At 36.1% G+C, this 17,075-nt stretch overlaps 2 protein-coding genes across 7 annotated transcripts; both read right to left on the minus strand.

Annotated features, from left to right (window-relative positions):
• Positions 1-7,159: 7,159 nt before the first annotated feature.
• LOC108227114 (UDP-glycosyltransferase 88B1) lies at positions 7,160-12,801 on the minus strand. Of its 6 annotated transcripts, none has more exons than XR_001807799.2 (3): positions 12,684-12,801; positions 12,527-12,586; positions 7,160-9,978 (listed from the first exon to the last, which is right to left on the minus strand). XR_001807799.2 is itself a non-coding variant. In XM_017402108.2 (2 exons), exon 2 carries the CDS (start codon positions 11,924-11,926, stop codon positions 10,481-10,483), a length of 1,446 nt encoding a protein of 481 aa, XP_017257597.1. In that variant the 5' UTR covers positions 11,927-12,586; positions 12,684-12,789; the 3' UTR covers positions 10,266-10,480. The 6 variants fall into 6 exon arrangements, 1 of the variants encoding a protein (XP_017257597.1); XR_001807800.2 differs by having other exon boundaries at positions 7,160-7,654; positions 7,806-9,969; positions 12,527-12,796; XR_010284515.1 differs by having other exon boundaries at positions 7,160-7,654; positions 7,806-9,969; positions 12,491-12,796.
• A 1,363-nt stretch (positions 12,802-14,164) lies between these two features.
• Positions 14,165-16,013, minus strand: LOC108227115 (UDP-glycosyltransferase 88B1). Its single transcript, XM_017402109.2, has one exon. It carries the CDS (start codon positions 15,739-15,741, stop codon positions 14,296-14,298), a length of 1,446 nt encoding a protein of 481 aa, XP_017257598.1. The 5' UTR covers positions 15,742-16,013; the 3' UTR covers positions 14,165-14,295.
• Between the last annotated feature and the right edge of the window lie 1,062 nt (positions 16,014-17,075).

Consider the following 17,075-nt stretch of genomic DNA (forward strand, 5'->3'; position numbering starts at 1 on the left):
CTTCTGATAATCCTGGCATGAAGCTAGTTTCTGTTCAATTTGATGGCACTGGATACAGTGATTGGAAACGTTCGTTGTTGATAAGCTTGTCAGCTAAGAATAAGATTGGTTTTGTTGATGGTTCTATAGAGAAACCAGATGTTCTTGATGTTACATATAAAGCTTGGGAAAGATGTAATAGTATGATGATTTCTTGGATTTTGGGAGTGCTGGATCAAACAATTGCAAGAAGTGTTCTGTATTTTAAGACAGCAAGAGAGATTTGGTTGAATTTGGAAGAAAGGTATGGTCAAGCTTCAGGGACAGTATTGTATGCTGTTCAGCAAGATTTGTACAAGCTGAAACAAGGTCAAGATTCTGTCTCTAGCTACTACACCAAGATCAAGATGATTTGGGATGAATTGGATGCTATAGATCCAATACCTGTTTCTGATTGTACACATTGTACAGGCACTTTAATTCAGAAGTTGATTAAATCTCAAGAAGACAGAAGACTTGTGGATTTTCTTATGAAGCTAAATGATGGATTTGAGATAATGAGGGGTAATATTCTGGTTATGTCTCCTCTTCCATCAATTTCTCATGTGTATAGACTCTTGTTGCAGGAAGAAAGTCACAAGAAACTACATCAGCCAACTGTTCCATCACAGGATGAGGTTATGGCTTTTGCTGCAAATAGAAAGTTCTACAATGACAAATTTCGTCAACCATCCAAACAAGGTTTTGGTACTGGCAATACTGAGATAAGGAAATTTAACCAGTATTTTTGTGATCATTGCAAAACTCCAGGTCACACTGCTCAAAGATGTTACAAGTTGCATGGTTATCCTGCAAATTTCAGGACAGATAGGGACAAGAGAATGGCTGCAAATGCCACTCACAATACTGATATATCTGATACTGAGTCTTCTTGTTCTAGTCAGCAGAGTGAAGGGTTTACAGCAACACAGTACCAACAATTGTTGCAGTTACTAGGCAAGGAGAACAGTTCTGTGGATGGTTCTAAGGCTGCTAATGTTGCAGGTAATATCTGTCTTGCTTCTGTTACACATTCTTGGATAGTAGACAGTGGGGCAACAGACCACATGTGTTCTGAATTGTCTTTATTTACAAATTGTAAGGATGTTACTGGTCCTGCCAATTACATAACAATTCCAAATGGTAAGCAGGTTCTGGTCACACAAATGGGAGAAGTACATATTCATGACAATTTGGTGTTAAAAGATGTGCTATATGTTCCAGATTTCAAGTTTAATTTGGTGTCTATACCAAAGATTTGTAAAGATTTACATTGCACAGTATCTTTTACTGATGATAAATGTTTTCTTCAGAACAATTTGATGAGTCTACAGCTTCTTGGTGAATTACAAGGAGGTCTGTATTACCTAGCTATGCCTAAAAGGTCTACTGTAGCAGCAAGTACTTTGGATTACTCAGCAGATTGTTTGATAGCTAAAGCACCAACAGAACAGGATCAGAACAAGATAAAGCTGTGGCACCTCAGGCTAGGTCACATTCCTATTTCTATGTTACAACATGTGAAGACTATTTTCACTAAGCCTTGTACACTTCACAATATTTGCCAGATTTGTCCTGTTGCAAAGCAAGTGAGAAAGCCTTTTCCACACAGTTATATCAAAACTTCTTCAGTTTTTTCTCTGCTACATTTGGATATTTGGGGTCCTTATAAGGAACCTACATATAATAGCTGCAGATATTTTCTTACAATTGTAGATGATTTTACAAGAATGACTTGGGTATTTCTTTTGCAATATAAGTCTGAAGTTGGGAAAATTTTTAAGACTTTTGTGGCACATGTTGAAAATAAATATAAGGCCAATATTCAAGTCCTCAGAACAGATAATGGTCAAGAATTTTGTGGAAAGGAGCTTCAAGATTTTTTTTCACTTAAAGGATTTGAACACCAGAAATCATGTGTTTATACTCCACAGCAGAATGGAGTTGTTGAAAGGAAGCACAGGCATTTGTTGGACACTTCCAGGGCTTTATTCTTCCAGTCAAAAATTCCACTTGAATTTTGGGGAGAATGTGTGTTGGCTGCTACACATATCATTAATAGAATGCCTCTTACAGTCCTGAACAATATCAGTCCATATGAAAAATTTTTCAATGAACCACCAGATTTGCCATGAAAAAGGAGTTACAAGCCTTACAAGATAACCACACCTGGGATCTTGTTCCATTACCAAAAGGCAAGAAAGCAATAGGATATAAATGGGTGTTCAAAATCAAGCTTAAAGCAGATGGAACTGTGGAAAGATTCAAGGCTAGGCTGGTAGCAAAGGGTTACAATCAACAGTGGGGTATTGATTATCAAGAGACTTTTTCACCAGTAATAAAGATGACTACTGTTAGATGTTTGTTAGCTTTAGCTGCTCATAAACACTGGAAACTCCATCAATTGGATATTAATAATGCTTTTTTACATGGGGATCTAGTTGAGGAAGTCTATATGATGGTTCCAGAAGGATATGACAACCCTCACAATTTTGTCTGCAGGCTTGTCAAATCAATCTATGGTTTAAAACAAGCTTCAAGACAGTGGAATGCTAAACTACAAGGTGAACTGCAATTAAGGGGGTATATACAGTCCAAGAATGATTATTCTCTTTTTATAAAGAGAAATAATCTACACATCACTATAATTGCAGTTTATGTAGATGATATTATTGTGACTGGTGATGATGAAAGGGAGATTCAGCTTATTAAGGATCATTTGCATGCTACATTTAGCATCAAGGATTTAGGCCAGCTGAGTTTCTTTCTTGGAATAGAAATAGGATATCTGCAAACTGGTATTTCAATGTCACAGAAAAAGTTCACAAAAGAGTTGCTGAAAGAAGCAAAGATAGAAATTGGTGAACACAAGTCAGTAGTTACACCTCTTCCTATTAATCTCAAATTGACAGCAGAAGAGGGTGAAAACTATTCTGATCCTACTACTTATAGATCACTTGTGGGAAAGCTCAATTTTTTGACTCATACAAGACCTGACCTGTCATATACAGTGCAACATTTAAGTCAGTTTCTTCAGAATCCAAAAGTTCCACATTTTCAGGCCTTAATACATACTCTCAATTATGTAGCTTCTACAGCTGGACAGGGAATCATTTTGAATGCAACTGAGCAGTTAACATTACAGGCTTTTACTGATTCAGACTGGGGAGCTTGTCAAGACACAAGAAGGTCTGTTTCAGGTTATATCATGTTGCTGGGAAAATCCCCAATAAGCTGGAAGTCCAAGAAACAAGGAATTGTTTCTAAAAGCTCAGCAGAAGCAGAATATAGAGCTATGTCAGCTGCAGCATCAGAAATCACTTGGCTAGTAAGATTACTTGAGGAAATTGGACTGAGCAAGCTACATCCAGTAACACTTCACTGTGATAATCAAAGTACAATTCACATTGCTAAAAATCCAGTTCAACATGAGAGGACTAAACATATAGAGATAGATGTGCATTTTACAAGGGATAAAGTACTTGAAGGTCTTATTCAATTGGCATACTTACCAACCAATTCACAGCTTGCTGACATATTCACAAAGATATTGCCTTCAGCACATTTTCAGGAATTACTAACCAAACTAGGAATGGCAGAATGCCACTCTAGTTTGAGGGGGGGTGTCAAGATTTGTGACATACAAGAACTTGAAGACACGTTGCTAGAGTAACAGCTGGTTGAATGACAGCAGAGGTGTCCACATCAGCATAGTTTGTTACAAGAAGTAGTTACATGACAGTTGGCAAGTTGCACCACTTGCATCAGCTCACCACCTCCTTGCAGCATCTATAAATACAGACTCTCTCTCTCTAGATTGATTACTCAGTTAGTTAGCTTTATAATTCTGTATTGAAAGCAACAAAGTATGTAGTCCACAGTATATTTCTTTCTAGAGATAGTATACAGATACATCATATCTTGTTCATAGAGATAGTATACAGTGTACATTGCTTCTGTAATCATCAGCTTGATTTGCTTGGAATGGAAGAGATTTACAGTTTTTTGATGAATTGTAACAGGCTATCTTTCTTCTTTTGACAGACCTCCTTTTTTAAGTTTTTATTCCTGCACCAATTTTTCCGCATCTCGTCCTGTCCATACTTATGTTCCTATGGTCATAAATTTTGGAAAATAAATTAAAAAGAGAATATATAGAGGTCGTTTGGGTTAACTTAAAATAATTGACTTGTTACTTATATTAAAGAAGTGGAGTAGAAGTGAGAAGTAAATAAGTGAATAAAGTGTTTGGGAAAGAAACAAAAACTGAGAGAGAAGCTAGCATTCTCAGCTTCATGCTTCTACTTCTTTACACAAACAGGTCAAGAAAAACAGAAGTCAGAACTGCTGCATCTTCCCAAACAGGTCCATAATTTAAGTCGATGAGTGCAGTTTAAGTATAAAGTCGGTATTCGTATGTTATTCAAACATGTGGGCATATTTAAGTATATTGTATTCGAACATGTGGCATGTAATGATTTTATCTTGTATATGCATGAAATCATTGGCTCGTATCTTAATAATCAATCCTAAGAAAGGAAAACACGCACAACTTTATATATTGGTACCAACCTACTATCAATATAAAAGTTGTGGCAAATTAACAAAGCAGAGACCTACATTTTTGAGTTGTTTTTAATTATTTATGGAGCATTAGGAAAGAAAGAAGGTGAAGGAAGGAAGTGATGCTATGAACCAGGACAGACCAGAACTGTATTAAAAAAAAACATGAGACATTATTGAGTTGTTTAAGGTGTTTTAGATTTTGCTTTGCCCCCTGTGTTCACACCGTGTTTGTTTCCATTGTTCCTTTCCCACTTGCTTCATCATTACTACGTCTACTCTGATTACGAGTAATTCTGATCAGGCAGGTTTTTAACGTGGGTTACGGTTGTGTTATCTTCAAAGTGAACACAAGTTGAGCCAACAAGGTGTTGATGTGGTGGCAGAGCTCTTGTACTCCTTGCGATAAGAAGTCGTAACAACGTTTTTATTTCTCATCAGTACTCTTTCTGCCGAAGATGGCATGTTGCATCTAAAATTTGTGTTTTTACTTACTTTTTTTTGTTAGGGTGTTTTTACTTACTTTGTTTATCTTATTAAAATATAATTTAAAATGTTGAATAATTATTTATTCAAAATTCTATGATATTCCCTAATTTAACACGATATTAATGTTAACTGTTGATAGAAATTCCAGTTCGCCAATAGTCTGATAATTAATTATGTACGAAACACAAATTATTATTTTTAAATAATCTGTTTTGTACTCGTGGAACTGATGATTCTATTATTATTATTATCGATTTAGCAAAAAAAAAAATAACTTTGAATTACTACTATTTGACAAGAAATTGAGTTTTTCAATAGGAGTGTATAATCAAAGTTTGGTATAATACCAAATTCATTTTCCAGTATAATATAATTTTAAGAAAATAATAAATATATATATCCATCATTCCTTTTCTAATTTATTACTCAAGTAAATAATTTATTGAATATATATTTATCATTAAATTTTAAATAATTGAATAATCAAATATTATAAACTTATACAAACAACAATCTTAATAAGTTTCTATCAGTCATGGGTTTAAAGTTCGGCTCTCATAAAAAAAGTAGAAAAAGGCCTACAACGATGCGTTTCTCTGATTCTATTAGAGTGGACTGGGCTACACTAGTGCAATTCTACTTACTTCTCCATGGATCCTGCAACCATAATGGGTAGAAGAAAACCAATTACAGCCCATTACCTAGCCCAATTAGTCTGAACATGATGTCCGAACAGACAAAATGCCCACAGGTTGTCTTCCCAGCCTGAGCTTCAGAGAAAGCCCATGCAATACTACAAAGTACAAACAAGTCTACTACTGCATTAGTCTGTGTAATACGATAAAATTTTGTTCGCAAAAAATTGTGCGAAAAGTTCAATTTCATTGTTTTTTTTACAGATAACTCCTATATTTAATAGAAAATACTATATACTTCCACCATAATATAGGTCGTTTGACTTTTACCACCTAACTTTAAGTGCTTTGATCATATAGCAAATATTAATATTTTTATAATTTTTTTTCTGAATAAAAATACAAATATCTTTTTATTCAAAAAAAATTTACAAAATATTAATATTTGTTATGTGATCAAAGCATCTATAACTAGGTGTAAAAAGTCACATGACCATTGAGGAAGTACGTTTTCTTTCGATTTCGTCTGTTCTTCAAACAGTAATAATTTTCCCCCCTCCATTTTGAGGCATTTTTTATTTCGAATTTCGTGGACGAACATGTAAAAGATACATGTAAAAGATACCATAGATTTTTGGTGGAGAGAATTATTTTGACATTTTCTTGACAAAAAATAACTTTAAAATTTATCTGTTCCTCTCGTTTATTTATAATTTTTATCATTATGTGATATGTATTTTAAAAACATATGAAATATAATTTTATATATAATTTTTAGAACTTTTTATTTTTTATAAATATCTAAATATTAATTTTAATACAAAAAAATTACAATAAAATAAAAAATTATATTTCATAAAAATTTAAAATACGTGTAGTCCTTAAGATAAACAACTATGAACGAGGATTCTATAAATAATTCATGAAAAATATTCGACTATTCAGGGATCATATCATAAAAAAATAATATAAAACCTAATCCGAGCGGTTATACGAGTGCTCATATTCATGTTTATATATTATTTAAATTTAACTTTTTCTAAGATCTGAATTATTTTCAAAACAAATATAAAACACATACCATATTTTTATTTTTGAGCCGGATTTTAAGTCATGACACCAACTGTAGAACACATGCGAATGGATTAATTGTGAACCATATAGACGCGGAGAGGTTAGCGATAAATTGTTGACTTGCGCGGGAGGCTATTTAGATCGTGATTAATACGATTAATAATAATAATGGTCATATTATTAACTTAAATCTGAAAAATAAGACAAGCCAACAGGAAAAGCCATACCTAAAAAAATTCTGAACATTTTATTTTTCGCAAGAAAGAGTATAGCACTTGTTATATTGGAGGCTCGGACATGGAATAAATCTGTAGCAACTTTGTATACAAACCGAAAAGAAAAGCTAAAAGCTAACAGAGGTGAAGCTAAAAAGAACCATATGAAAGTAAAACAGATAATTTTAGAAGATTATCACATCGATTTCAATTTTTTGACAAATTTGTACAGTATAAAATTCTGATAAATATTTCGCTGAAATAATCAAATTTATTAGTTAAAAAAAGCCACTTCCAGATGAACTTACTATAAAGTACACACATCACTTGCACTTCAAGTTCTTCAGCTGCCTCTTCTTGACAACAACATCCATCTTACAATTCAAAATGGTTGCTCTGTCATTCTTTAAAAGCTTCAATACTGTGACCCTTCCTCTCAGTTTGGCCTGCATGCTTATCGGCAATATCCCAGCATTTAAATCTTGAATACATAGTATCGAATTTCTTGATACATATGAAGATGTCAGCTTCACACTGATAAAGAACCTCCTTGTGGATCTTGCATCGACTCGAGACTTGTGAATAAAAGCCTTTCCAACCTTCACATCTTCGAAGTAGAAATACACAGTGGAGTTTTCATAGCTGAAATGACCGAAATTTCTGTTTTTCACATTGAATTCAGCTTTTAGTGCCATGCTGAAATAAGGGTCGGATGTGTTGCCAACTCTTAAGGCCTGGACTGCCACTACTCTAACGCGAAAACTTGGAGTCTTGAATTTCAGGATTGTGAGTGCAAAGAGTAGTATTATACCTGTCTCCACTGCAGTGAGTGCAACGATGAAGAAGTAGTATTTCAGACGGCTTTTAAGCTGCGTTTGCTTCTCTGATGACGCGGCCTCTTGTTCTATTCGTGCATGGCAGCTTGAGCAAGCCAATGGATGCGTTGGCTGATGCTCCTCCTCCTTATCTTCCATAGGTTTTCTTTGAAGTCCGCGTGTGTGTGCTGCTGCTATATGCCAAGACTGAGATTGTAGGGGGATAAAATGTAGATAGATATGCTCAAGATATAAAGAAACAGTTCATTCTAGACTTGAAGTGTTATAAAAGGGCATCTTGAAAAACCTTGCATGACATAAATGTGATTGGTTTAATTAGTGTTTCACTAAAGCTACAACTTTTCTGTTTTTCAATTTTCACCAAGGATGAGCATAATTTTGAAGTCTAATATTGTGGGCTATCTCTGTTTTCTAGGATGAATTTTAAGTTTTTTGCTCAGTACAGGCTTTGTCAATAATTAGGGTGTTGGGCCAAGGAGGAAATTTGTCCTAATCCTCCAGACTGGAAGGGTGTCACTGTATAAAAGCTATAATTATCATTTAATTTTCTGATTAATGTTGTTGGAACCATATTTGTGGGTGTTTAGTGCTTAGCTGCTTACAACTTGCAAACTCTATGATAAGTCTTAAGGTTTAGGGCCTACATTTGCCTTCATTGTCTATTCAGCACTTTTGTATGGCTGATAAGCCAATAGCCATGAAAACAAGATGATTAGCTGAAAATCATTTTATGATCCAAGTGTCTACTTGTTATCCTCAAGATTTGTAAATTACTAATAGCAGTATAGGTCACAGTCGGTAGTCTATGTGATGTTGTGCTGGCGGTTTATGTTGTATTGACATTTGACAGTTTGATGAACACCCCTAGGTCACACCATTAGTAGTTTACTGGTATAGATCGTACTTATGGTCAAGTGTCTACTTGCTATGCACAAAACCAATAAAATAAATTTATTTTTACATTTTATCAATACTGTGAAAAGTAGTCTTGTGCAAGGCGAGGATGTCACATCTGCACAGATAATACTGCATAATTGACGACTATATGTTAGCTTCCACGAATCTCTGCAGTACCAACAGACTACAACAATGAGAACAAAAAGACAGAAAATCCAGTAACATGTTGATGCTTATGACACTAATAAGCTTAACGTAATAGGTTTAGAAACAGAAAATCCCAGTAACATGCTAATGATTGTGAAAGAGGCTTATGGGAAGGGCCACGACTTGCTGACAGGCTAATTAAAAAGGTTTCAAACACTGTTATCACTCAATATCAGGTCAAAGTGAAGATATGACCAACATCTTTACCCCACCATTGTATCAAGTAGTGTTGCAAATTGTAACATTGGACAATCCAGGAGGCCTGATCTGTGAGACTTGGACTCTGTTTGAATATTTATGGTCCCTTCCCTCCTAGACAGATGCAGGTTTTTTCAATTCCCTTACCTTCTTTAAATCCCTTCCACAAGGGGGTCTTATATCGTCACTAGCTATTTTCATTGACCATATGTTTCTGTATCCAAATTGAGTGTGGATCACTGTAAAGAGATTGCTAACTGCATTTGACATATGATGTGACTGCACCTTTAGGCACTCTAAAAGAGCTGGATTGATTTGTTTAGAGATGGACTTTTCTGTAAACAAGCTGGATTGATTTGCTGTATTCTGATAGACTCATATTAATGGGATTTGTATCCTTTAAATGCATATTGTAGCTAATCAGCATTAATATATCTTGCGCTGTTTTTACCAAACAGGGAGCAATAACTTACGGAACCAATTTTAACTGGGAAAAAGGGGAAAAAACTAAATTCAACACGAACAAAGTTGTTACCACAATGCTAGAAGTGAAACTGCAAAACAATTAAAATAAATAAATAGAAGGCAATGAAACAAAGGCCAGTTTCATTACTAATCAAAGGAAAAGGATATCAAACAATATACCTGATTGGAGACACTACTAGTTCCCTTAGTGGTGACTGAGTAATGGCTACGTTTGATGATATCATTCTATCTCTTTGATAGAAGTTACCTGCAGCATGATGTCAATTGACTCCAGGTGAAAGTCGAGCGCTATGACCTGTGAGCACACACCCCTTCTGAAATCCAGTCCATTTGCCATGAATCACACACCACCTGAGTATGCTGATTATCAGTTGTTCAAATGTATATCATGCAAAAAACAAGCAGTTGCTATGTATGTACATGAACCTTTTCATCATTTTAAATAATTTTAACTAATTAAGTAGAAGTTACTTGGGGTTGGGAGTAGTTTCTATATATTTAGCAAAAGATAAAGTAGCTTCCTGATGAGCGCTTTAAAGTGTGATGCATTGGTTTTATATCATACACACAAGATCTTTAAATTTGGATTACTTGACTATCTGATTCTGGGTAACAAGCTATACTTTTTTCTGATCCTTAAAGTATCATACTGTCAATTACATAGATAAATAAGATAACTCGTGCATTGGACAGAGTACATGCGCATATTATTTATACATAACTGGAGCCGCATTGCAGACACACTTAATATATATAGCGACAGTGAAGACTAGAATCTGTAGTTTACAGTAGAAAGGGTATAACTGCATATAAGTCTATAGGCTGCAACGATGTTAAGTCACTTGAACTCCACTGTTCCGAATTATGCTTTCCACTTTGTAATCAGTTTAGATAACGCAACACGTGACGATCCATTTTTCTCAGTAATTGCTACCTTAGCAGCATCTCTCAATTCTGCAACCCGGTGCCTCAACCTTTTCCCATTATCCGAATCCATTAACTCTCTAACTCGCCTCTCTATCTCAGCACCCCTCACAAAACTTCCACCGTCAGACTCATCTAACCCAAGTCCCACCTTTAGTTCTTCCACCAAAAAGACCCTGTTCATCCTTTGCTCAGCATACAATGGCCATCCAATCATTGGTATCCCAGCACACACCCCTTCCAAAATCGAGTTCCATCCACAATGAGTCACGAAACCCCCCACTGAGTCATGACTTAGCACAGCAACCTGCGGTGCCCATGACTTGACAACAAGTCCCCTCCCTTTGGTTCTCTCCAAGAAACCTTGTGGCAGCACTGTACCTAGATCAAGTTCACGCGGTGCTAATATGCTCTTGTTATCATCATCATCATCTTTAGGTGGTGGATTCCTAACAACCCATAAAAACCTATGACCACTATGTTCTAATCCCACAGCTATCTCGTTTAGTTGCTCTGCTTCAAAAACTCCTAAGCTTCCGAAACATAGGAAAATCACACTCTTACTAGGTTGAGAATTGAGCCATTCCAAGCACTCGTCCCCCTCGCTATTCATCCGTTTTTCAGAGATTAAAGGACCAATAGAATAGATAGGGGGAGTGGGGGCGTCTGGAATGCAGAGGCCATCAGAAATCGAAGCTATGGCCCTTGGTTCCAATCTGTGAAATGTATTTATTATAATTCCATCAGATTTCGCCATCTTGACTGCTGTCTCCACACAATATTTGTACTCCACGCTATTTCTGTCATGCACAGGTTTAGGGAAGTCAGATGAAAAGATGGGAGGTAAACCTGGGAACTGAACAAAATCATTCAGATCTTTTAAGGAAGTGCTAAACTTTTTGTGTATAGTTGGGAGATATAGGAAGGCTGAGAGACTCGAGGCCGGAGATGTAAAGAAGTAATAAGTTGGCATGTCAAGCCCCGAAGAAACATCAAAAGCTGCACTACAGAAGAAGTCTATAATGAAGGCTTTAATGTTATATTGTGTGGAGGATATTGTTTCAAGGGCTTGGCGGACGTTAGGATTGTTTAAGCTCTGGAGCTCAAAGCTTATAGCGTCAGCAGAAGCTTTGCAGTGGTGTGGGAGCAGGATGGTGGGGAGATGGTGGAAAGTGATAGAAGGCGTGGTGGCGGAGACAGTGCTCATGTAGGGAGCCGTGGCGCCAGTGTCAAGATGCGGTGAAGTTGTGATGAGAACGATGATTTTTGAAAATGAGTCGGGATGATGAGACAGAATGAGCTTTCCAAGCTCCACCATTGAGACCAAGTGCCCAACTCCTGGAGATGGATACAGAACTAGGCAACTTCCTTTTATTTCCTCCATCTTTCTTTGTTTATTTTGCGGAGGCAAATAAGTATATTTATATCTACAGAGAGATGATCTCACAAGTAGTCAATGAAGAGTAAGCACGCACTTAAGACTACCGATGATCAAAATTAAAAGACTGCTGCTATTAAAGACACAATTAGTCGGAAGCTGTTAATCGGAGGATTCGAAGGTCACTGCAGAGCCAGTAATTAGGGTCTCAATCTGTTGAACCCAAATTTACGTATATCAGATCATACGGGAGACAATTGATCATCTATCTTAACAACTAGCTTAACAATTGATCTTCTATCTTAACAACTAGCTAATTATCATAATAAAAACAAATTCAAGATCTTACACATGTTTCTTGCCAAACTAGTGTTCTTAAGTTTTCAATAAAATTAATCAGAGTTGTTAATCCTTCACAACTTCTACAGAAACTTCAAACTAGTCACCGTATCTGTAGCGGGTGAGCTGCAATTATCTACCCATGGTAAAAATTTATTTTCAAGATCAACAATACGAACACGGACATATAAGCATTTTGAGTCGCATTTCGAAGAGTGAAATCAGGATTACCACCAATTAGTCAAATTCCATGACCCTCTCACTTACTAATCAAGCTTTCCATATGCCTGATCCGCACGATTTGAATATTGCTTGATAGCTGCAAGCCTGCAAGATATCAGTTTTGTTACGATAACCTTATCTCATTTTCGTAAAGGTTGAGTATACCATGAATTAATGGACTATAGAGGATGAGATTGGTAACTAGAAGGAAAAAAACTCCCTGCCAAACACATTGAGCTCCAGCCCTTTACAAGACACGGCGCTTGGCAAGAGCCCAAGTAATGACAACCCGGGATCAATTTAATGAAAGTAATGAAAATAAAATATACCAAACTATTTCACAAAATCCGCATTTTATAAAATTCAAAAAATTCATTAACAGTTTAAATGATATTTAAATAATCATAATTGAATATCATCAAATTTTTAAATATATTTTATAATTATAATTATATAATATTGGATTTTATATAATAATTCAAAATTCTAATCAAATATTCAAAGATCTCGATATAATTTTAAAATCAAGATTAAATATACATGAATTTCATAATAATTTATTCGGAATCACAATTAAATAAGCCTTTTGAAGTTTCGACCTTAACAAAAGTAATTTTTAGCCGACTGATAATTAATCGGACGAAACCGTCCTATTCGACGATCTCGAAATCATGGAATTTTCATTCAACAAGCTGAATGGCTTGAATAAGCTTCAGAGTACTTTCTTCTTCTAAGTTGGTTGTAGATTAATTTGAGAACCAGGCTGGGACTTATTTTCTGGCGCTGAGAAAGAGGGGAATATAACTATATAAGTTCTGTTCTCAGTCGAGAGTTGAGGTTGCCCACCAAGTGTTTGTGAGAAGTCTTGTAAGAGAAAAGAAGTGCTGTGTATCTTGATTCCTAACCTGATTGTCAATCTCATTCGCGTGAAAAGCCAACTCTCGCTTGCTTAATAGAATCCATATATCTTGATTCCTGCTAGTATATCTCCGGAAAAGAGTTGGGACATCTCCCGTGTTTTAGATACGTTATTTCGTGATTTCGTCGGTGGAGGTTCTCCAATCATACCTCACATTGCCGCACAGAGAATTTAAGTCGCGGCTTAAATTGGTATGCTACTTATGCTTGCTCTTATAACTTGAATTTTGTAGATGATTATGTGTTATATTTTTGACTTTATCACTGTTCTGAATTTTTTTGCTTTAATTTATGCTTGTGTAATTAGTAGATTTCTTTTGGGATTAATGATTATTATTAATCTTTAGAGAATTACCATAGTGAACACTGAACATACAACTGAAATTCAGCCTCTTTCAATCAAGTTTTCGGGAATCAGTTTATATAAAACAAAAGGGTAGGAGAACGTAAGAAGCATAGCCGTAGAAATGCATATCTAAGTTATGTACCAATAGATCAAGCAATTATAGTTGTTTAAATCTTTGTCATCTGTAAACAGTTGGTTACTGTCTACGTGCTTAATTTTTACAGGCCACGGGCACAGAGCCCCAAAGCCCCTACTTCCTAAGATATTCTGATAATCTGAAAGAAGTTGTTTCATATTTTGCGTAGGAACTAAGAAAACAGAATTTTGCCAATAATCTGACCCTATTACCCGCACATTTTTTTAGCAAGACACAAACCAGCAACCTTTTGTTACAAAGAAGAGTCCACTTAGTTGTAATAATAAGGATTAACAACCAAAAATATTATTTGAATATCAAATTCATTCAAAACAGCAATCATCTTATTTTTAAATTGAGTCAAATTCAATCAGCAGTTCATTTTTCTTAAATGCAGCAACTCTACTGGCCTGATTACTCCTTCCACTTGGTGATCAGTTTGGCTAATGCAATGCGTGACGATCCATCCTCATCGCTCATTGCAACCTTAGCAGCATCTCTCAGTTCCCGAACTCGGTGCCTCAATTTCTTCCCAGTATCGGAGTCCATTAGCTCTTTAACACACTTTTCTAACTCGGCACTACTCACAAACCTTCCGCCATCAGACTCCACCAATCCCAGCCCCACCCTTAGCTCTTCCACCATAAGCACCCTGTTGGTCCTTTGCTCTGCATACAAAGGCCAGCCAATCATTGGTACCCCAGCACAGACACCTTCCAAAATTGAGTTCCATCCGCAATGAGTCACAAACCCACCTACTGAGTCATGATTGAGCACCGCAACCTGTGGGACCCAGGAGTTCACAACAAGTCCCCTCCCTTTTGTTCTCTCCAGGAAACCTTGTGGCAGCACTGTACTTAGATCATGCTCTTGTGGTGCTAACATGCTTTTGTCTTTGCTGGCCCTTAGGGGTGGTGGATACTTAACTACCCACAAAAATCTGTGCTCGCTATTTTCTAACCCCTCAGCAATCTCTTTGAGCTGCTCTTCTCCGAAGACTCCCAAGCTTCCGAAACATAGAAACACTACACTTTTACTAGGCTGAGAATTGAGCCATACCAAGCACTCGTTCTCCTCACTAGCAACCTGTTTTCCGGCAATTAATGGTCCTATACAATAGATAGGAGGAGTGGGGCCATCTGGAATGCAAAGTCCATCAGAAATAGCTGTTATGGCTCTTGGTTCCAAACTCTGGAATGTATTTATAATAATTCCATCAGCTTTAGCCATTTGGGTTGCTGTGCCCATGAAGTACTTGTACTCCATAGTACTTCTGTCAAGCACAGTTATCGCATTATCGGTGGAGAAGATAGGCGGCACACCTGGATAGTAAACAAAATCATTATAGTCTTTCAAATTCACGGTTACCTTTTGGTGTAAAGTTGGGAAATAGAGCAAAGCTGAGAGATTAGAGGCCGCGGTTGTGAAGAAGTAATAAGTGGGTATGTTTAGTTCTGAAGAAACTTTAAAAGCAGCATTACAAAAGAAGTCCATAATGAAGGCTTTGATCTTGAATTGTGTTGAGGATATTGTTTCAAGGGCTTGGTGAACGTTGGAATTGTTCAAGCCTATGAGCTCAAAGTCGAGGCCTACAACAGAAGGCGCATAGTTTGGTGGGAGAGGAGGGGTGGGTAGCTGGTGGAAGGTGATGGAAGGCGTGGTGGCGGAGACACCGCTCATGTAGGGAGCGGTGGCAGCAGTGTCGAGATGCGGTGCAGTTGTGATGAGAATGATGATTTTGGAGAATGAGTCAGGATGATGACTGAGTATTAGCTTTCCAAGCTCAACCATTGATACCAAGTGTCCAATGCCTGGAGATGGGTACAGAACTATGCAACTGCTACTACTCTTTAGCTCCATAATTTGTTTTTCTGTTGGTGTGTTTTTCAAGAGATGGAGATTAGTATCGTTCAAGAGGTGGAGATAAGAAGGTTTGCTCACCTTCTATTGCAAGTCTACATATATAGACAACGGTCTACCAGGGCCTGAGGGGAAAAAGCCAAGCAGCATTTACGTCGGTTTTAATTCTTAACGGTGCATTTAATATGGATTTCGAAAAGATTTTTTCTAGAATTTGGAAATTTACAGTAATTTTTTGAACTTTTTTAATACTCCTTCCGTCCCATTTTAGTCGTCACATTTGGTATTGTGCAGGTCAAATTGACCAAAGTTTGACTGAAATTTACTAATATTTTATCAATTGTAAAAATAAGAAAAATATGTCACCGGAAATAATTTTTAATCTACTTTAAGATGTAATTTTCAATTTTTTAAAATGATGAAAGAGTGACTTATAATCTTTGGTCAAAAGTTAGTCAATTTGACCAACAAAAATAGAAGTTTCCGGTAGATAATGTACGTGTTTTCTCATATTTACAGAAATGTAATAAAATTATTAGATATTGAAGAATTAATCGAGAATTCAGCCTAAATTTGCACGGACTTTACATTTACTCCGTCAAACATTTTGCGTCATCTGGTCTACCCGTTACAAGCCTTACCTAAAAAATGATAATTGGCCGCAATATCTTTAAATCGATTAATTTCTGTGATACATACATCACGATGGTCTATATATCCTCAGTATAGAAGTACCGAGAATTTTAAATTTGGGTAGGTACAATGAAAGGTTAAAAATAACTAGCCGATGGACATTATTGTTATTGTCATAAAGCTTCTTTCATTTGCCACAACAGCTGTGTGGATACAATTCTAACACCAGGTCTACAATTGTAATGACTCCGGTCAAACCATTTACTTGAACGTGACTTTTTTTTTTTTTTCAAACGTCTTTCTTTTTTAAGTCCCCTGCACACGTACTCCGTATACCCTATTACTGATACTATTTTTCAGAAATGGCTTTGTGAAGATCAACGATATTTTCGGAAAGAAATATTAAATTATGATATCTAAATTTTGGAAATTACTAGATTCTTGGGGAACCTTCAAGGATAACTGTGAAATGTACAAGTATAGCTTAATAAAAATAATTTATTTCATTTAAACTATAAAACCCCTGGGTCAAAACTAAAACCCTTTTTACTAATTTTTTTTTTATTTGAACACAATACGAAATCAGTTATGAATTATTACATAAAACATAATTAATCTAATATTAAAATCGATATTTATTAATAAGAACTCAGAAGCATTCTTTTTCATGTGTGGAGTGTGGTGACTCGTGTACTAAAATG

This window comes from Daucus carota, chromosome 6 (genome assembly GCF_001625215.2).
Source record: "Daucus carota subsp. sativus chromosome 6, DH1 v3.0, whole genome shotgun sequence".
Classification (NCBI taxonomy): Eukaryota; Viridiplantae; Streptophyta; class Magnoliopsida; order Apiales; family Apiaceae; genus Daucus; species Daucus carota.

Coding starts and splice junctions, on each gene's coding strand:
- LOC108227114 (XM_017402108.2), bottom strand. CDS start 11,926: ATGGAGGAAATAAAAGGAAGTTGCCTAGTTCTGTATCCATCTCCAGGA.
- LOC108227115 (XM_017402109.2), bottom strand. CDS start 15,741: ATGGAGCTAAAGAGTAGTAGCAGTTGCATAGTTCTGTACCCATCTCCA.